This window comes from Nerophis ophidion, linkage group LG04 (genome assembly GCF_033978795.1).
Source record: "Nerophis ophidion isolate RoL-2023_Sa linkage group LG04, RoL_Noph_v1.0, whole genome shotgun sequence".
Lineage (NCBI taxonomy): Eukaryota > Metazoa > Chordata > Actinopteri > Syngnathiformes > Syngnathidae > Nerophis > Nerophis ophidion.
The window spans coordinates 36930935-36953225 of NC_084614.1; the positions used below are offsets into that span (position 1 = coordinate 36930935).

Sequence of the window (22291 nt, forward strand, 5' to 3'; positions counted from 1 at the left end):
TGCTTTAGGATCAGAAGTTAAAGTGAAAAGGCAGATATATTAAGTTCGGCTAGTGTAGAATTGTTGTCTGTCTGTCTGTGTCGGCCCTGCGATGAGGTGGCGACTTGTCCAAGGTGTACTTCCGCCTTCCGCCCGATTGTAGCTGAGATAGGCGCCAGCGCCCCCCACGACCCCAAAAGGGAATAAGCGGTAGGAAATAGATGGATGGATGGATAGTGTAGAATTATTATTTTTTTTTCAAAGGGTCTCAATGACAGAATAAAATCTTGGAATAGATTGTTGTATCAAATGATGTCAAGTTAAGAACTCTATTGGCCTGCATTAATGTTTTGTCAAAATTGATTTACAAGGATGAAATGCATTATTGACACACATTATCACATAAAATGACACGGCACCCCAGCCTCAAGTTTGACACCTGTGGTGTAAAATGTCATTTTCAAATGAATAGATGACAGGTTTCAATGAAGATCTTTGGAGGTGTAATATTGGAATACATGGCTCTGTGCCAGGGATGTTCTACTGAATTGTTTACAGAAGGCTAAGGACGTGGCCGCCGGCCTTCTCTTCCTCCACTATAATTCATATTTTGTGTATTTCACTACAGTAGACATTTGATTTTGGTCATTCATTTTGTCAGTTATTAAGCAACTTTTGCAAAAAAAAGCTAGTTAAAGATCATCTCGATGACAATAATTTTTGAGGATGTGCTGCAAAAATGGGAGTCTCTCAAGTTTTTCGAACTGAACTCAAAGGTCACCAGCGGAATAACCCAAAAGGAAAAAAAAGAGAGGCCCTCGGATGGAACCATGAGGAACGCCACGAGTATAACTAAAGAAGTTGAACAAATTGACTCCATCTGAAGTAAACAAGCTACAACAACACCGTAGTTACGTTAACCACAATACGGAAAAAAGGTTTCACTACAAAAATGGAGAGGACTTAAAGAGGTGCCTTGAGGAACGCCTCAGGTACGTAAATCACACGTTCGGACCCGTGTTCTATGTTTGCTAGCAAGGTTCAAATGTCAATGCAAGGATCTGCCAATGGGTCCAAGTTCCTCTATACAACAGGAACACTCTTGTGTTTGGATCTGAATCCAGCCTGGGAACCACGCCATACCGGCCCCCATTTGAAGAGCTTTGTTCTACTGTAACAGTTTGTCAGGCAGGAAAATGCACGCAGATGTTTTATTTCAAAATAATTTATTTGCATATAATTGGAATGAAGACAGGTTGATACATTTGTAATGGCACTAGTTGGTTTCCAAACAGAAAACAAAAACAAAATTGGTCTATACAGAAACAACCATTTCAAACCTGGACAAAACGGATAAATATATTAGTAAATAAATATATCAGTGACTAAGTCACTATATTGAAATGTTCTATTATATATATAAAATACAACACTATTTGTGTTATACTCTTTTTGTATACAAAGTATCCAAAATATATTGATAGATGGATCCCTTGGCATTATGGAGGGAATCTTATTCGCACTCGAGTAGGAACGCAAGTTTAAAGCACATGTCAGGTTTTGGATGAAACCGCAGATCTGCAATACGCTGCTTCTGTATGGATGAGCTTTTTCTATTTAGACTGATTTCACATGAACACTTTTATTTTTCCATATAAAATCACCCAGAATGCTGTTTCTCATTCAGAGCACGCACGCACGCACACACACACGCACACACACACACACACACGCTGCAAGATTGTGTTCAAAGTGAGGTATGTTGCCTAATGGATTGTCCAAAAATGATTAGCAGTTACAGTAGGAAGGGGATTCATATTGGTTTACCTGAAACATGAAACCTGACGAAATTGAGGGGTGCACTATTCCCTTTAACAGGCAGATAGCAGTAAAGTGTTCAATATTTTAAAATGTGTTTTGTGGCAAATCCAACATTGACTACAGCGTCAGTTGCTATGTAGAGTGGCGCTTTCCATCATTTTCAGCTGACTGCATAAATTAGAGATCCACCCAGAAATGGAGCCATATGAATCCCTTCCCTACTAAGTAAGGTAACTCAATGGAAGGAAGGGGGCTGACACTTTCTGCAAAATGGATGAATGTAAGTGCTACAAGTTAGATTGAGCTTCGACGGTTTTCAGCTCTTAAGTGTGTCTGCAGTCACACTGCTATGAAAAAAATCCTTTTAAGTAACGACAGAAATGACGGAATACGACTTTACGCTTACGAAGCTGACAACTTGCATGTGCAAAGGGGAAGCATTTTTTACTGTATCGACACGTTTGATGTGGTTAGGCGGGTGCAAAGCAAATGGTGGCTAACCGTACTGAAGGCAGGGTGTCATGCAAAAAAAACAAAAACTATTTCAAACACAAGAACCGTGGTCGTCCACGCACTACCAACATGTCTCAAGGCCAGAGAGAAAACAAACGCCACAGGAATAAAGAGGTAAGTTACAGGAAAATAAGTCATCACAATATGAGAGTAAAACTCTCATTTTAAGAAACTAAATGTTGACAGAATAAAGTTGATATGGGTCCAAATTTGAAAAAAGAACCAAAAACACGCCAGTGTGGAACCATCAGGTCTCTCTAAGGACCTGACTAATCCAGTGGAACCTGTTTATGTTGCACGCTTAACGTATTTTTCGGACTATAAGTCGCAGTTTTTTTCATAGTTTGGCCGGGGGTGCGACTTATACTCAGGAGCGACTTATGTGTGAAAGTATTAACAGATTACCGTAAAATATCAAATAAAAATATTTAGCTCATTCACGTAAGAGACTAGACGTATAAGATTTCATGGGATTTAGCAATTAGGAGTGACAGATTGTTTGGTAAACGTATAGCATGTTCTATATGTTATAGTTATTTGAATGACTCTTACCATAATATGTTAGGTTAACATACCAGGCACTTTCTCAGTTGGTTATTTATGCGTCATATAACGTACACTTATTCAGCCTGTTGTTCACTATTCTTTATTTATTTTAAATTGCCTTTCAAATGTCTATTCTTGGTGTTGGGTTTTATCAAATAGATATTCCCCAAAAATGCGACTTATATGTTTTTTTTCCCTTCTTTATTATGCATTTTCGGGCGGTGCGATTTACATTCCAAAAAACAAAAAAAAACGGTACTTGTGACTTACGATACAAAGTTTTTATATGCTGACATGATTTTCCTCTTTTTCTGCACATTCATCTTCCCCATTTATTTATTTCTAACAGAGCAGTTGTTGAAATGCTCTTGTAGGTTTTCCCCACAATGAAAATAAAGCATTTAAAAATTTCCTCGGTGACTAACTATGTAAAAAATGTTTTTACTCGGCACTGAACAGGAGGTTGCGTGCATGCTTTCATGCTGTGTAATGTGACGATCAATCCCTCCAGGAGTTTGCAGGCTGTTTTTGTGATTGTCGCCGCCTAAATGTTGGACTTCAAGGCAGCTTTTTCAGAAAGATGCAATGTTTTGAGGCTTATTTTTTTCGGACATTTGTACATGATTTTATCAAATTGCAATGCTTTAAGTGCTACTCGTAACCTAAACCACACAAAGCAAGTATTTCAACAAAAAATTAAAACAAATATTGCATTGATATTTTACTACACACTAGATGCAGTAAAAGCACATACTCAGCTCATCGTCAAAATTCTTTACTATTTTAAATGACGAATAATCGAAACACTGCCAAAAGTGTTTTTATTACCTGCTGTCTGCTCTGTCGACCAAAAATTGCAGACTTTTTTCCATGTTTGTTTTACGCCAAAAAGTGTTTGCCCATCTTAAACTTTAATTTATGTTCCAACACATGTTCCCCACATGTGAACAGCATGTGTGAACTGTTGTGAAACAGTTGTAGTTGTTGGTGGTAAACTAAAGACGATGAGATTAGCGTCGCACTTCAACATCTCTAACATGTAAATGCTGCTTCTTTGCAAGGTCAGCATTGCTCATGAAAATATGTTCTTAATTGTCTTACCCCGGATAAGAAAGACAACATAAAGATATGCATAAACTAGGAAATGAAGGCGCTGGTGTGTTGCTAAATGTTTACATTGCACATTACCCAGAAGGCTTAGCGCTTAGATTGGAAAAGGAAGTAACTCTGAGCTACGCGGGATTTGGAATTGTATCGTTCGAGCAACTTATTTATTGTTACACGTTGCTGTTTGTGCTTCAACTACACACAACAGTTGACGGGCACTCAGAGGCAAATTTGATCATTGAAAATGATGCTGATTGGCCAAAATACGCGGAGAAGTTGGAAATTGTTAGGTCGAACATAATTTGCGTGAATTGGTGCGATCGTAAATTCCTGAAGGGACTGAACAGTAAATACATTGCTGTTGACACTTCATGCTGCTTAGTGGTGATAAGGTGGAAAATATTAACACGTCGCAATTTAGTTCTATGTCAACAAAGTGGTTCAATCTACATACAGTATATGTATATATATATATATATATATATATATATATATATATATATATATATATATATATGTTGATATTTTGTCATCTTTTAGTAGTCTCGATATAAGTGGGGCCGACTTAAGCAGGTTCCACTGCTCCAATTCACTTCACTGTACCGTACATACATACTGTATATGTATGTAAGTGTTAACAAAAGTAAACTCTAAATGTATTGTATGAAAAAAAAAAATATATATATAACGGCTGTCAAAAATAGTGATTATTCACAAAAAATCATTGCATTAGTCATGTATATGCATACACAGATTAGTGCTGTCAAATGGTAATGTGTATTTATAAGTTCTGTCAAATGATGCATTTTTTAAATCAAATTAATCACACTTAAATTGTGATTAATAATGAATCACAGTAAATTACTTGCTGGCAGAATTTAAATTAAAATAAACACCTCAACATTTTAACACAAATTGTCAGAATAACATACAAACTTAAAAAAAATTTTTTTTTCACTAAGAATACAATTTATTTGGTCAAAACTTGATAAAAGTATTAAGTCACATTATTATATATACTATTATATATATAGTATTTATATAGGTGTGTGTGTGTGTATATATGATGGATATGTGTGTATTTTGGGTATATGCATGTGTGTATGTATGTGTATGTATGTGATTATGTGTGTATATATATGTATTGTATGTATGTATATATGTATATATATATATATAGTATTTATATAGGTGTTTGTGTGTGTGTATATATGATGGATATGTGTGTATTTTGGGTATATGCATGTCTGTATGTGATTATGTGTGTATATATATGTATTGTATGTATGTATATGTATATATATATATATATATATATAAATTGTATATATGTGTGTTGTGTATATATGTGTGTGTACATATGTATATATGTGTGTGTGTGAATTTAAATGTATTATATATAGATAATATATAGCATCAACGCAGCAACCACTGAATTGAGTTATATTATATATATATTATTGAATTATATATTGTATATATATGTTGTATATGTATAGGGGTGGGACCTAATAAGTTTACTTCTTCCCACTCCCTTTTGAGCCAATCTTGACATTTACAAAAGATTAGTCACATGTAATGTTTTCAATGTAGGTGTAAAAATAATGTATATATATATATATATATATATATATATATATATATATATATCTTTTGTATTTCATGTCATTCTTTTGTTTTGTTTGCTTGGCTAAAAATAAACAATTCATTCATTAGGATGTGTTTTGAAGAAATATATATGGAATATGAAGAAAATAAATTGGGTGATTAACCTGTGTTAATACATGTTTAGTGACATCATTTTTTGTGATTAATTACCTGCGTTAACTTATTTTTGACAGCCCAAATAATTATATCACCTATTTAAAAAATAACATGTATGTAATATGCATTTTGTTGCATCTGGATCATTTATGATGCACCTCCAGCATGCTAAAAGTATTTTCTGTTGTCTAATTCAACATAATTATGAAGTATACAGTACATTTGGACATTTACATTTACTGACATTTACACAATCACAATAAAGTGCTCTACAACTTTATCCTTATAATTAGATTTTGACTATTTAACACTCCACTATTTTTGTCGAATCATTATTCTTTTCTTGTGAAACAACTTTTTCCTTCTATAACAATTTGAATAAAATTTAAGGCATTTTCCTTGTAGGAATACAGCTAATATTCTGACTTTATATGCGTGATATTTTGACTTTATGACAAATAATGAACTTCTAATTCGAAATTCTGTTACTTACTTTAAACTTTGTGGTTTTCTAAGCATGCCCCAGATACTCCTTTTAACCAATTCCTATAAGTGCGTTGAATTGGTTTTCAGTGTTTGAACATTTTCTGTGATGTTTTTCAGGCGGACAAGGTGTGGCTTTATTCCACTTCTCTTGATGTTATTAAAAAAAGGCACTGGGGGTGTGTCTACAGCTACAATGCAGAATTGTGACAAAGAAAAAAAAAAAAGCATGAAAAACAACAAGCATCATCCCGCTAAAGTAAAAAAACAAAAACAAATGCTATTAAGATGTAATAATTCGGTCATTTTGAAAACTTAAACAGACAAACCACAACAAAACTCATGATAAAAACAGCTGCCATGATTTGAAGTTTTGAAAACAAGGCCAATGCAAGGCTCTGCCAATTCAGAGAACACCTCAGAGAATCAAGCGACCTGACAAGGTTGTTGGTGTGGCGTCAAACAACTACAGCAGTACCTTTTAAAGACCCTGTGAGACAAGACAAATGTGAGCTGAGGTAGGATAGTGACGACTTGTCCACTGAGGCTCCCCTCAGCAAAAATGAAGATTGAGCAAGTGAACAAAGTACCAAAGTGAGCGATTAAGTTAGTCGTAAAAAGAGAGGAGGCACACCAAAAACCAAACCCTGTGTCCTAAAAAATGGGCACACTTTCACTTTCTTTCTGTGATTGTTGTCCTCCTGATCATCCAAAACACAGAACCTTGGGAAAAGATTGACACTTTTTTGTCATGAATTATGTTGACAAAGCGGAGGGAGGAGCTGAGATAAAGAATCTTCTTGTTGTGGCAGCAGAGAAGAGAGCACTACCACAGCGTTCCACGGTCCATTCTGGCTCCTGAGTAGCAGCGTGATACAGTGGAACCCGTTTATGTTGACGCCCCTCGGACTTGCTTGATTTACAACCGCTTATGTCGACGAACCAAAGCCAAAACTAAGCACTCCTTAATAACTTGTCACAAAAAGACAATGTGACATTAAATTTTTTTCCTCAATTACAATTTGATTCTTTCAGTTTTCATGTATTCTACATTTTTATTATGGCTGTTGAAAATAAGTTAACTCTTTTAATAAATGACAAAAAAATATTGCATTAATAATGTGTATCAGCTGATTAATCACGCAATGTATTAAGCGTTAAGCAAATAAATGACGTGCATTTTAAAAACATTTAAAAAAAGTTTCTAGATAACATTCTGACAAAATTGTGTCCAAATATTCGGCTCTTTTAAGTTCATGCATATGGGTAATAACCTGTTTAATCAGGATTAATCCAAATCCAAAAGTGTGATGAAAAAAATTATTGAACAGCACTAATTTCGTTTTATGTCTTGACTAAATTGACGACACAGCATGCGCAAATCTTTCTTTCCCAGTGGCTAAAATTCCTAAATAAATTTGAATGGGTGACTTGTTACAGTAATACTGCCATGCTTTTATTTTGACGCTTACTTTGCACTGAACAGGAAGTCACTGTCTATTCTTCTTAAGGCTGTGTAACTGGTTTCATGCTATTGAGCGGTAAAGAATTAAATAATACCGTACTATAACAGATAGGAGTGACTTTTTATCAAATTGTAAAGTTGAAAAAAAGCGATTGACCATGTATGTTGACATCGGCTCAAGAGAGCACTTTTTAAGGATGAAACGAACACGGTGGATGAAGACTTGATGAGTTGGTCGACATAAGACAGGTTTCCAACATACAAACCCCGTTTTCATATGAGTTGGGAAATTGTGTTAGATGTAAATATAAACGGAATACAATGATTTGCAAATCATTTTCAACCCATATTTAGTTGAATATGCTACAAAGACAACATATTTGATGTTCAAACTGATTAACTTTTTTTTTTGCAAATAATCATTAACTTTAGAATTTGATGCCAACAACAAGTGACAAAGTAGTTGGGAAAGGTGGCAATAAATGATAAAGTTGAGGAATTCTCATAAAACACTTATTTGGAACATCCCATAGGTGTGCAGGCTAATTGGGAACAGGTGGGTGCCATGATTGGGTATAAAAGCAGCTTCCATGAAATGCTAAGTTATTCACAAAAAAGGAAGGGGGGAGGGTCACCAATTTGTAAGCAAATTGTCGAACTGTTTTAGAACAACATTTCTCGACGAGCTATTGCAAGGAATTTAGGGATTTTACCATCTACGGTCCGTAAAATCCATCGAAAGGTTCAGAGAATCTGGAGAAATCACTGGACGTAAGCGATATTACGGACCTTTGATCCCTTGGGTGGTACTGCATCAAAAACCGAAGTCAGTGTGTAAGGATATCACCACATGGGCTCAGGAACACTTCATAGAACAACTGAGTAATTACAGTTGGTCGCTACATCTGTAAGTGCAAGTTAAAACTCTACTATGCAAAGCGAAAGCCATTTATCAACACAAAGGAACGCCGCCGGCTTGGCTGGGCCCGAGCTCATCTAAGATGGACTGATGCAAAGTGGAAAGGTGTTCTGTGGTCTGACGAGTCCACATTTCAAATTATATTTGGAAACTGTGGACGTGGTGTCCTCCGGAACAAAGAGGAAAATAACCATCCGGATTGTTCTAGGCGCAAAGTTCAAAAGCCAGCATCCGTGATGGTATGAGGATGTATTAGTGCCCAAGGCATGGGTAACTTACACATCTGTGAAGGCACCATTAATGCTGAATGGTCCATACAGGTTTTAGAGCAAGATATGTTGTCATCCAAGCAACGTTATCATGGACGCCCCTGCTCATTTCAGCAAGACAATGCCAAGCCCCATGTTACAACAGCGTGGTTTCGTAGTAAAAGAGTGTGGGTACTTTCCTGGCCCGCCTGCAGTCCAGACATGTCTCCCATCGAAAATGTGTGGCACATTATGAAGCGTAAAATACGACGACAAGACCCCGGATTGTTGAACAACTTAAGCAGTACATCAAGCAAGAATGGTAAAGAATTCCACTTTCAAAGCTTCAACAAATATTTCTCGGTTCCCAAACATTTATTGAGTGTTGTTAAAAGAAAAGGTGATGTAACACAGTCGTGAACATGTCCTTTCCCAACTTCTTTGGCACGTGTTGCAGCCATTAAATTCTAAGTTAATTATTTGGACATCAAATATCTTGTCTTTGTAGTGCATTCAATTGAATATGGGTTCAATCAATCAATCAATGTTTACTTATATAGCCCTAAATCACTAGTGTCTCAAAGGGCTGCACAAACCACTACGACATCCTCGGTAGGCCCACATAAGGGCAAGGAAAACTCACACCCAGTGGGACGTCGGTGACAATGATGACTATGAGAACCTTGGAGAGGAGGAAAGCAATGGATGTCGAGCGGGTCTAACTTTGGGAGGTCTAACATGATAAAGGATTTGAAAATCATTGTATTCCGTTTGTGTCTACATCCAACACAATTTCCCAACTCATATGGAAACAGGGTTTGTAAATCAGGTGGACTTAAACGGGTTCTACTGTATTGTGAAAACAAGTTGTCACACTCCAGACTCCTCTTCAGATCCTGGACACACACAAATACACATACAGAGAAATTTAATTCAACATAAAACGACAAGGATATTTTATTATTAATAATAGGTATGTTCCGATCCGATATTGATATTGGATATCTGTCCGATATAAGCAATAAAATGAGTTTCCAATGATATCGGCTTGCATCAAAAATGTGACAAATATAAGCTCCGATACAAGAAGTCCTAAGGCGAGTGTTTACTTGTGCAAAGCTGGACAGACAGTTAGCATGTCAAAGTCCTCCAAGAAGCACACAATGTGACCTTTTCTTGTATTTTAGTAAAGTTATTTACAAAATGTAAATATGGTAAGCTGTAGGCTACTAGGAGGTAGCAGCCACCCAACAGCTAAGCACACAATCGCACATAAGCTAGTTGCACATTATGTAATACATACAGTACAGGCCAAAAGTTTGGACACACCTTCTCCTCATTCAATGCATTTTTTTATTTTCATGACTATTTACATTGTAGATTGTCACTATAGGGATTAAAACTACGAATGAACACATGTGGAGTTATGTACTTATAACAAAAAAGGTGAAATAACAAAAAACATGTTTTATATTCTAGTTTCTTCAAAATAACCACCCTTTGCGCTGATTACTGCTTTGCACACTCTTGGCATTCTCTCGATGAGCTTCAAGCACACCTGTGAAGTGAAAACCATTTCAGGTGACTACCTCTTGAAGCTCATTGAGAGAATGCCAAGAGTGTGCGAAAAAGTAATCAGAGCAAAGGGTGGATATTTTGAAGAAACTAGAATAGAAAACATGTTTTGAGGTATTTCACCTTTTTTTTGTCATAAGTACATAACTCTGAGGAGCAACTTGTCCAGGGTGTACGCCGCCTTCCGCCCGATTGTAGCTGAGATAGGCACCAGCGCCCCCCGCGACTCCAAAGGGAATAAGTGGTAGGAAATGGATGAATGGAAGTACATAACTCCACATGTGTTCATTCATAGTTTTGATGCCTTCAGTGACAATCTACAATGTAAATAGTAGGTAGGGGTGTAACGGTACGTGTATTTGTATTGAACCGTTTTGGTACAGGGGTTTCGGTTTGGTTCGGAGGTGTACCGAACGAGTTTCCACATGGACATATTAAGTAGCGCACCGTACGTTGTGTAAACACTACACACCGAGGCACAACACACGGCATGCTAGCAACGACCGGGCTACGATAGACTGACCATACCTCCTCTTTTCACCGGACATGTCCTCTTTCGCGCAGCTGTCCGGGCGGAGTTTCTTAAATGCCTGGCATTTTAAGTTAGGGTTGCGTGTATTTTTCAATGTACGTTCAGGGTTAAGAAGGGAATAAAAAACAAAACAAACATTTGTGAGGGAGGGATAGAGACAGAGAGAACGAGAGCTATGATGAACGCGCATGCGTCGCCAGGCTCTGCTTTTTACCCATAGATTTATCAGATTGAATTTTTTATTATCTATAGCAGGTTTGTCAAGTGTTCCCCGGAGGCCATTTGCAACCCACAGCTAATGTTTTAAAGGCCCGTGGCACATTCTAAAAATACTATTCAAATAAACAAAAACATAACAAAAGTGAAATACAAAAGCTTAAAAGGTTAAATGTAATTTAGAAAAAGTTGCAATGTTGACTAATAAAACAAAGCTATTTTTTTTCTTTCAAACTGTCATTGTTCAAAACATAATATTGAATCAAAATCAATGTTTTTATGAATTATTGACCTATCCAAGGTTCCCATTACTTCAAATCAAATATTCCACTATGAAAAATATTTTTTGTGGAAGATTTTGCAAATTGGGTAAATGAATAACCAAAAAAATGTATATTTTGTTGTTTTCTTACTGCTAAGGAAATTAACCGAACCGTGACCTCTGAACCGAGGTAAGTACCGAACCGAAATTTTTGTGTAGCGTTACACCCCTAGTAAATAGTCATGAAAATAAAGAAAAACACATTGAATAAAGGTGTGTCCAAACCTTTGGCCTATACTGTATACTAAGTCTTCAAGGCAGAAGCGTATTACAAAGTATCCAGTAGCAAATGTGTCTGCATCATTCAACTTACTGTCTCATGCCCTTAATTAAATGAATTATTGTGTCCACTAGCTGTCACCGAAACACAAATCAACACTCCACTTCATAAGCATTAATGTGTCATAAGGTTAGTGTTTTTCATGTTTACAATTATTCTCTGAGTAATTTCACTTGATCAAACCTTTTCTAACATTCCACATTACAAAATAATACAAGTATGTAATTTTATTTCTGCTAACATCGTATCGGATTAATGCCGGTACCGGCAACCACTCAAGACTCCAATGTCTGTATCGTATCGGAAGGGATAAGTTGTTGCGCACATTAAAAATGTGTCATGAAAGATCAAAAGAACACACTTACCCTGATGTTGGTATATTTTTTGACAACATAAACAAATGTCTGTGTTGCGATCTGCAGCGAGTTCATGGTGAAACCTGCAAGGGGCCCACTCAATGGAGGTCCTGGTGCCCAGATTCTGAGGCTCAGGGTGGACCTCCTGGACTCGTTTTTGCCACACAACGTAGGACTCGGCACAGCAAGGCCAGTCGTTGATACCACCCGAGTCCGAAATAAGAGGTACGGGAAAGGGGGCTGGGTGCGGTTCAGGAGGAGAGCGGCAGAATCCTGAACTTTGGCCGTAGTGGACGCGGCTGCTCCGGTCTTCCTGAAAGTCCGAGCTCTGGTGAAAGCGAGTGGAGAGGGAGTCTCGCATACAGCACCGCCCCAGAGCTGTGGTACTGTGTCCTTGGTGATAGCAGTGGGTCTGTAGCTTCATAGGGACAGGAGACATCAGGACAGAGGGCCCTGAAAAGCTGCTCGGGTCCTGATCCTGATTTTCTGTCCCACACACATTAGAACAGTCTGGTTTTGTGCACTGGCAGTGACTAAGCTGAGGAGGGCAAACAGATGGATCTTTGTCCAAGGGGAGTGAAGAAGGTGCAGATGTTGCTGCTGTGCCCCCCTGCTCTTCATCTGAGCCCTGGCTGCCCTCCCCTTCCTCATAGTGGTGGTGTCTATGGCGGTGGTAGTGGATGTGGCTGAACACAGTCTGTGGCTGTTCCTCAGGGGAGCCCACTTTATTCACCACCAAATCCACAGACCTGGGCCTGGCCTGGGCCTCCATCTCCAGACTGTTCCTCCGCGGGGCTCGCCCAGACCCCGGCCCATGATACACAAACGGATCGTAGTCACTGCTCAACGAGCTCCGGAAAGTGGACCAGCTGCCATAAACTCCCTGCATGGACACATCGGTGCAATTTAGAACCGAGTCGCTGGAGGAGCCGTGGCACGGCCCCGAGCTGGAGTCGCTCGCCGGCCCGTCTGCCAAATATCCGCTGCGGTCCGTGTGATAGCTGCCGCCGGAGCAGCTGCCCTCGTCTAGCCGGCCTTGGGCGGCCACTCTGGCTGAGGCGCTGTGGTGCATCCTGGAGCTGGGTGTGCTACGCTGAGCTGGGCAGGATGAGCGATAGTTTGGACAGGACCGGCGGGGGGTATAGTGGTGGGTCGAAGTCCTGCAGTTTCCGCCAGTCCTCTGGGGCCTCCTGGGACCTTCTGCGGGAAGGTGGTACTCACAAGGGGCGCCCAGAGGCCTGCTGGTGAGCAAACGTAGCGTTCGGCTGTCCATGGGAGAAGACGCATTGTAGTAACCGACAGGGGGATAGGACCCCGAAGGTCCACGAGGATAGTTGGGTCTCATAGAGAAAGGGATGGCATGCTGGGGGAAGGGGTGGTTTCGTGGACTGCTATAAGGCTGCGGGTGAAGGAAACTTCGTCCTGAACTGGACAGAAGTCTGTTCCTGTGTGGCTGCCTCTCTGTCCCTGTAGATGACAACTGTAGTTCAAATACATCGAACACAAATTTTTTATTTCATTTATCAAAGTCATTAATAATACGATAATTTTTTTAATCTTTCATTTTTTACATAAAATTAAGGTGTGAATCTTTAGGCAATGCATGATTCGATTTGATTCGATAATTGGGGGTAACAATTCGATTCAGAATCGATCTGTACCGATTCTCTATACAAAATCAATACTTTTTCAAGAACATTTGGTGACACTTCTATGAATAAGTACATTCCTCCATAAAAAAGAGCTCTGATAAATTGTTATATTACTAAGGCAGTGGTTCCCAAATAGATAGATAGTACTTTATTTATTCATTCAGGAGAGTTCCTTCAGGAAAATTAACATTTTCAGCACTATCCCATTCAAGATCAGACAAACATTACAGGGAGACAGAACAGGGTTGCTGACGGGTCTGCTGACTTCCGGCGCCCCTTACAAAAAAAGGTGAGATACAGGTAAACAGGGGGGGGGGGGGGAGAATAAAAGATTAAAATAAAAAAAATGGGGGTACACGTACCTCTGGGGGTACATGAAGGTATGCCAAAGGGTACGTGAGATTTTCTTTTTAATATTTTAAAAATAGCAACAATTCAAAAATCCTTTATAAATATATTTATTGAATAGTACTTCAACAAAATATGAATGTAAGTTCATAAACTGTGAAAAAAATACAACAATGCAATATTCAGTGTTGACAGCTAGATTTTTTGTGGACATGTTCCATAAATATTGATGTTAAAGATTTCTTTTTTTGTGAAGAAATGTTTGGAATTAAGTTGATGAATCCAGATGGATTTCTATTACAATCCCCAAAGCGGGCACTTTAAGTTGATGATTACTTCTATGTGTAGACATCTTCATTTATAATTGAATCACTTGTTTATTTTTCAACAAGTTTTAAAGTTATTTTTATAATTTTTTTTTCCAAATAGTTCAAGAAAAGACAAATGAGCAATATTTTGCACTGTTGTACAATTTAATAAATCAGAAACTGATGACACAGTGCTGTATTTTACGTCTTTATCTCTTTTTCAACTAAAAATGCTTTGCCCTGATTATTGGGTACTTGAATTAAAAAAATGTTCACAGGGGGTACATCACTGAAGAAAGGTTGAGAACCACTGCTTTAAGGAAACTGGTTTTAATGAATGCAATTGTACCCAAAAAAATCTGTACAGCAGATGTGGGAATCTACATCAACAATATGATTTGCCCGAGTGGCTGGACAGGACATATTTAAATAAATAAAAGTTTTTTTCTTTTTAAAAATTATGTAGACCTACATTAGCTAGTCTTAACTAATATGGGCCTCGTCCTCTTGTACACTAAAAAATGTACTGATCGGTGTTGGGAAATAAACAGTGGTGGTAAAGTGGCCGTGCGCAATCCGAGGGTCCCTAGTTCAATCCCCACCTAGTACCAACCTCGTCACGTCCGTTGTGTCCTTGAGCAAGACACTTCACCCTTGCTCCTCATGGGTGCTGGTTAGCGCCTTGCATAGCAGCTCCCTCCATCAGTGTGTGAATGTGTAAATGTGGAAGTAGTGTCAAAGCGCTTTGAGTACCTTGAAGGTAGAAAAGCGCTATACAAGTACAACCCATTTATCATTTAACTTGAAACAAGATGTTTAAGATAAGAGCTGTCTCTCGGCTAAATAAATAAAGTACTATCTATCTATCTATCTATCTATCTATCTATCTAAATGTTATGCTTAATATTGCAAGCAACAAATTGAGTTTCCAGCATCCCCGCCATTAGTTAGTGTAGCAAATGTCACAGTGAACCAGGGGGGCGCTAGCATTATTTCACAGCTAAAAACTGGCATAACTGTTTTCCAACCATGGGACGGAAGAAAATGAGGGCGAAAGATTGTGCTGAGAAGAAGAGGATGATATTCATTGAATTACAAAAAGAAATTATCAAAAAAAAAAAAGAGTGTGTAGTTGACTACGAGCGTATCACTGCTAGCTCACAGCATACTGAAGCAGAATGAGTTTAAAGTCAGCAGAGAAAGTCGAATTAATATTAATTTATCAATGAAAATATGAAGATGCCGATGCTGTGTTTGACTGAGAAGCAGCAGGATGGAGATATCATAGAAGTCCACTCTCCGCTGTAAATGCTGTGCATTACTACATTATTTCATAAAACTACTGCAGTTGTGTGCACTTGACAGTTTTGCCCACTTGGTGGCTTTGTTGCTAAATTTGGCGACTTTCCAAATCCTTTTTGTAAACAGCTACGAGCGACAAATCTCACGTTTTTTCCCGGTGTTATTGGAGACTTTTCCTGTGTTTTGGAGACTCTGAGATGAAAACATGCTGCAGTTACTGTCCTCAAAGAGGAGTGTGTCCCCCCACCCACCCCCGTTCCAAAGCACTCACAGGCAGTCGGTCTAACTGCAGCTGGTGCTGCACGAGCAGAGCGGAGAACCTCAACACTCAAAACCCAGACTGCAAATGATTTGTGCGTGTGCAAAGCCACTGTGATTACTGCACTGGCTTACAAAGCATAAATCCAGACTAATGAAATGCGCATGTGCACAACTGACGCCTTAACTTCCAAAGCAAGATCTAAAGGAAAATATTAAATTTACTGTCATGTCACCGAAAAATGATTCACTGCAACGTACAGTAGGGCAAAAAAGTATTTAGTCAGCCACCAATAGTGCAAGTTCTCCCACTTGAAATGCTGACAGAGGTCTGTAATTTTCATCATAGGTACACTTCAACCGTGACAGAATGTGAAAAAAAATCCAGGAATTCACATTGTAGGAATTTTAAATATTTTTTTTGTAAATTATGGTGGAAAATAAGTATTTGGTCAACCATTCAAAGCTCTCACTGATGGAAGGAGGTTTTGGCTAAAAATCTCACGATACATGGCCCTATTTATTCTTTCCTTAACACGGATCAATCGTCTTGTCCCCTTAGCACAAAAACAGCCCCAAAGCATGATGTTTCCACCCCCATGATTCACAGTAGGTATGGTGTTCTTGGGATGCAACTCAGTATTCTTCTTCCTCCAAACACGACGAGTTGAGTTTATACCAAAATGGATACATGGATGATACAGCAGAGGATTGGGAAAATGTCATGTGGTCAGATGAAACCAAAATAGAACTTTTTGGTATAAACTCAACTCGTCGTGTTTGGAGGAAGAAGAATACTGAGTTGCATCCCAGGAACACCATACCTACTGTGAATCATGGGGGTGGAAACATCATGCTTTGGGGCTGTTTTTTTGCTAAGGGGACAGGACATTTGATCCGTGTTAAGGAAAGAACGAATGGGGCCATGTATTGTGAGATTTTGAGCCAAAACCTCCTTCCATCAGTGAGAGCTTTGAATGGTTGACCAAATACTTATTGTCCACCATAATTTACAAATCAATTGTTTAAAATTCCTACAATGTGAATTCCTGGATTTTTTTTCCCATTCTGTCTCTCACAGTTGAAGTGTACCTATGATGAAAATTACAGACCTCTGTCATCATTTTAAGTGGGAGAACTTGCACAATCGGTGGCTGACTAAATACTTTTTTGCCGTACTGTACCAATGCTCTAGGTCATATTAAAGAGCCAGTTAATATATGACAATAATGTCACAACCATCCAATATTTTGATCAAATTTGATACTGTAACTTTTTGATCACGAAAACTAACATTGAACAGAAGAAAGTTTAACTTGCAGTTCTGATCATAATAAAAAATTTAAAAAAACTCTCACAACCTCTCTCCTACAGCATCCGTTGCAATCAATTATTTAAATGCAGCGATGATGTCATCTAGCGACTTCTATTGACTTTAAGGACAGTCAAGAGCTACTTTCCTTCCGGAGGAGTTTATACTACTGCTTGTTATCAATTGCACATGCAGTTTTAGAAGATCACCCGCAACACGCCCACAAGTACAGTTTGTACATGCATTTTTTTTAGTTTGCTCACGCTATTTAGCACTCGTTATTAAAGCCCTTTTGTTTTGTGTACATTCTCTTATCGTTGTATGTCTTTGATAAAGTTGCATTGTTACTCAATAGGTATACCCAATGAAGTGTCTGGAAATGGGCCAATGCTCACCCAAGATGTTGTGCATGCACAAAGGACAGGTGCGGCGCTCCAGCAGCCAAGGATCAACACAGTCTTTGTGAAACTCATGAGCGCAGGAGATGATCCTCAAATGCTTGGTTGAAAAAGGGAGAAACATTTAAATTAGTGGTACATACGTTTAAAGCGTGTTATGTATCCTGAGGTTGGATTCCTCTTACTTGGCCGTCCTGGAATTCCTCCAGGCAGATAGCACAGACTGGGCCGGAGTTGGAACTGCTGCCATGGGAGCGATGTGTGCCTGAGCAGCCCTGGGAGATGTAGGTTTTGGTTTCCAAACGACTAATGGCATTGACAGTTTGCTGATGGGCCGTGTCCTGCATTGACAACATTGACAAAGATTGCAGGTTAGAAATGGGAATTGAAGGTTGAAGCTTTAAGTGTTGCCACTTTCACTTACCCAAGTTCTGTTAGATTTGCACTTGTAGCGAAAAGCAAAGATGAGGACGATGGTCAAAATAGCCAAGACAACGGTAAGGAGGATGCCCACGTCATAATGTGGCTGAAACGGAAGCACATGTGTATGGCATTATAATAACTGTGGCATGCAAAAAGAAGCAACATAGTCATCACTTATTGTTTTTATCTGGGCTCTTCAAACATTTCCCATCTAGTCGCATATATCAAAAATAGATAGGGGTAACTTTGCTACATTTTGTACATTAAAGATGCCAAAACCAATCCAATGTAGGTCAATATGTGTTTACTAAACAAAATATACACATTTTATATATTTGTGTTGTTGGTGGAAGAGCAAACTAGTGTAATATCTAAATCAGGGGTCTCAGACACGCAGCCCGCAAGATGTTATTTTGTGGCCCGCACCTTGATCCATCCCATCCATCCATTTTCTACCGCTTATTCCCTTTCGGGGTCGCGGGGGGCGCTGGTGCCTATCTCAGCTACAATCGGGCGGAAGGCGGGGTACACCCTGGACAAGTCACCACCTCATCGCAGGGCCCCGCACCTTGATATGAAAATTTAATGTTAGTGCCGCCCGCGAGTTTTGTATGAATGGCGCTTGACAGGATTATATTTTCAACAGGCTCCCGGATTTCAGGGCAACCATTCTCTTGAATTACTGACGATTTTATTCGACCAATCAACAATGTTCAGGGGGTGCCGTATTGGCACAGTCTTTAGCGCCCTCTACAATTTGTACGAGCAGCGTGCCAGCCCAGTCATACAGTGTGTTTCTGGATTTCGGACACACACGTAAACGACTGCAAGACATACTTGATCAACAGCCACACAGGTCACACTGAGGGTGGCCTTATAAACAACTTTAACACTGTTACAAATTTTCGCTACACTGTGAACCCAAACCAAACGACAAACACATTTCGGGACAACATCCGCACTGTAACACAACATAAACACAACAGAACAAATACCCAGAATGCCATGCATCCCTAACTCTTCCGGGCTACAATATACACCCCTGCTACCACCAACCACGCCCCCGCCCCCCAAACCACTCCACCTTGGGGGGGTTGAGGTGGTGTATATTGTAGCCTGGAAGAGCTAGGGCTGCAAGGTGTTCTGGGTATTTGTTCTGTTGTGTTTATGTTGTGTTACGGTGCAGATGTTCTCCTGAAATGTTTGGTGTGGGTTCACAGTGTGGCGCATATTTGTAACGGTGTTAAAGTTGTTTATATGCCCACCCTCAGTGTGACCTGTATGGCTGTTGATCAAATATGTCTTGCAGTCACTTACACAAATCTGCAGTAGCCTCATACAATATGTCGCTGGGCCGACAAGCTGTTTGTATGATGAAAAGGTGGACGCAATGACCTGTTTTAGAGGACGTTAAAGGTAGTGCTATTACGGCACGCCTTTAGGATTGTTGGCAGGGTGAAAACTGGAACATATTCGGGAGAATAGTTTTATTAGGAGGAGCACTGAAATTAAGGAGTCTACCGGAAAAATCGAGAGGGTTGGCAAGTATGTTGCAAGGGCAGGAAAGCCATTCAAAGAAGGTGAATACATTAAAAGGTGCATGTTAGATTTTTAAAGAAATCTTTTCTTGCGGCCCAGCCTTATCCAGTTTCTGCATTCAGTGGCCCCCAGGTAAATTGAGTTTGGAACCCCTGATATCAATCATATTAATTAGGGATGTGTCGCTCAATCGGCCACCAATTAGTGTTGGACGATTTAAAAAAAAAAGTATGTGATCGCTATTGCCTTTCGAAGGCGATCACAGATCCCCTCTGGCTAATAATGTATTGATTTTTAGTACCACGGCTGAGCTAATTATGTATCTCCTACATAAGTTAAAAAAAAAAAATCACCTCCATTACGATAAATGGAAAAAAAATGGCTTTGGAGCAATCAAAGCTGCTCACACGGTCACTGAGGTGGGCACTATGTTTGACATGTCAACTTAATGTGTATTATATTTATGCATGAGAACATTTTGTTGTAAGCTGAGAGGTTTGTCTGTTAAAATCATGGTTGTGTTTTACAAATGATGACAGATGTGAACAAGAGCATGTATTGTGTATGTGTGATGATGTAAATGAGGTGTGGTTCTAATGTATAACAAGTATGTGTCAACGAAAGGGCATTTTATGACTTTTCTTGATTTGATTACATGCTATAATATAATTGCATTGTTATAACTTTATTGCATGTGTGTTTTGTATCTCTTTAATTTAGGTAACCAGGGACTGCGAATGGAAATTATCTAATTAGCTATAATCTGATGCAGAACATATCGTTCTTTGAGCATAATGTTTCTGTGCATCGTCCCTTCAAATAAAGACTAAACTAACTAACTAATAAACTGTATTTATTGATATCTTAAAAGGTGTTGTTTGCTACTTCCCCACAGTTACATTTTTTAAAGCCAAAAATATAACAAGAACACTACTGGCTAGCTCATGTTACCATTAGTGTTTTAACAGAACACATTTGTTTGACAATTGTCCATATTTTTTTTGAAATTGCGAAGTTTATGTAATAATTTGTAACCGGCCCGAATAAAATGATAGGCGTTTACGGCTTTTACTCAATTGGTCTCGTCAACACGTACGCGATGAGAGCGCGTGCACACATACAAAAGCAGTCCAAGAGAACAATTTGCAGTCATGCTGCGGTTATGACAGTTGATACATTCAATGACAGCTAACCCTAGCCATCCAAATTGGAAAACCTAAAGATAATGTGAGTGCATGTGTTGCGTACGTACATAATTACATTATTACGTACGAGAAGCCGTTAGAGGGCAGGATTTAATGTTTAATATATCGTAAAGTTGGCGCCCTCGGTGCATCTGTGTGAATCAGGGGTCTCAGACACGCAGCCCGCGGGCCAATTGCGGCCCGCGAGACGTTATTTTGCAGCCCCCACCTTAATATGAAAGTGTAATGGTGGTGCGGCCCGCAAGTTTTATTTGAATGGCGCTTGACAGCGTTGTGTTGTTTGGGTCCAAAATGGCTCTTTTATCTTTCTGGGTTGCCTACCTCTGCGTTAGTGGAAAAGCGGCAAGTGAGTGAAAGCGACAGAGATGTTGCCTTGGAGACAAGGGTTTTTTTACACATGTCCGCCAGTAATAACAGTCCCCGATAACCTGGACCAATTCAAATTGTTATTTTTTTTTGTTTAATTTGCATTGCCTCACACGATGAACACTACATGTATTTCTATATGACGCCGTCACTTTTTTTGCGCTCGCTGTCCTGGTACTTTACTGTTATCCACCGACCACCGTGTTGCTGTAGGGAGGAAAAGCGTAACTACACATTGCAGAAATAACATTATTCTCCGTGTGTCGGCTAAATACAAATATATTCCACAACCCCAAACATGTCTTTTTCAAAGCCTGCAGTGAAGAGAAGGGTTAGTGATGAGCAAAGACAATTCCAGGAAAAGTGGGAGATGCAATATTTCTTTGTTGAGCACAGGGGCACCCCGACATGTCTTCTTTGCACATAGAAAGTTGCGGTGCACGAGGGATACAATGTGAAACGTCATTATTTGACTAGATATGCTGAGGAGTATGCAAAAAGTTTTTGGGGAAATCTTTTCTTGCGGCCCAGCCTCACCCAGACTCTGCATCCAGTGGCCCCCAGGTAAAGTGAGTTTGAGACCCCTGGTGTAAATGTTGCAAACACTCCCATTAAGTATTAAGTACTAAGACGCAGCTAAACATTTTACACACCTAGAGCAAGCAGGAGCAGGCACGCTAATAGCTAAGCTAGCCGCTGAACCAGCTTCAAACAACAGAAAAAATAAGTGCTTAGAATTGTGTAATAAAGACCATCCATCCATCCATCCATTCTCTACCGTTTGTCCCTTACGGGGTCGCGGGGGATGCTGGAGCCTGTCTCAGCTGCATTCGGGCGGAAGGCGGTGTACACCCTGGACAAGTCACCACCTCATCGCAGGGCCAACACAGATAGACAGACAACATTCACAGTCACATTCACACACTAGGGCCAATTTAGTGTTGCCAATCAACCTATCCCCAGGTGCATGTCTTTGGAAGTGGGAGGAAGCCGGAGTACCCGGAGGGAACTCACGCAGTCACGTGGAGAACATGCAAACTCCACATACAATATG

General features: G+C 39.4%; 1 protein-coding gene across 1 annotated transcript in view; it reads right to left on the reverse strand.

Annotated features, from left to right (window-relative positions):
- Positions 1-1188: 1188 nt before the first annotated feature.
- LOC133551370 (E3 ubiquitin-protein ligase RNF43) overlaps positions 1189-22291 on the reverse strand; it is a 273983-nt gene continuing 252880 nt past the window's right edge. The window contains exons 5-9 of the mRNA XM_061898011.1: positions 18129-18230; positions 17890-18045; positions 17702-17804; positions 12136-13593; positions 1189-9741 (exon numbers count right to left, since the gene is read on the reverse strand). Coding sequence (XP_061753995.1) covers positions 9716-9741; positions 12136-13593; positions 17702-17804; positions 17890-18045; positions 18129-18230 — 1845 coding nt within the window. The 3' untranslated portion in view covers positions 1189-9715. The remainder of the gene's footprint in view (positions 9742-12135; positions 13594-17701; positions 17805-17889; positions 18046-18128; positions 18231-22291) is intronic.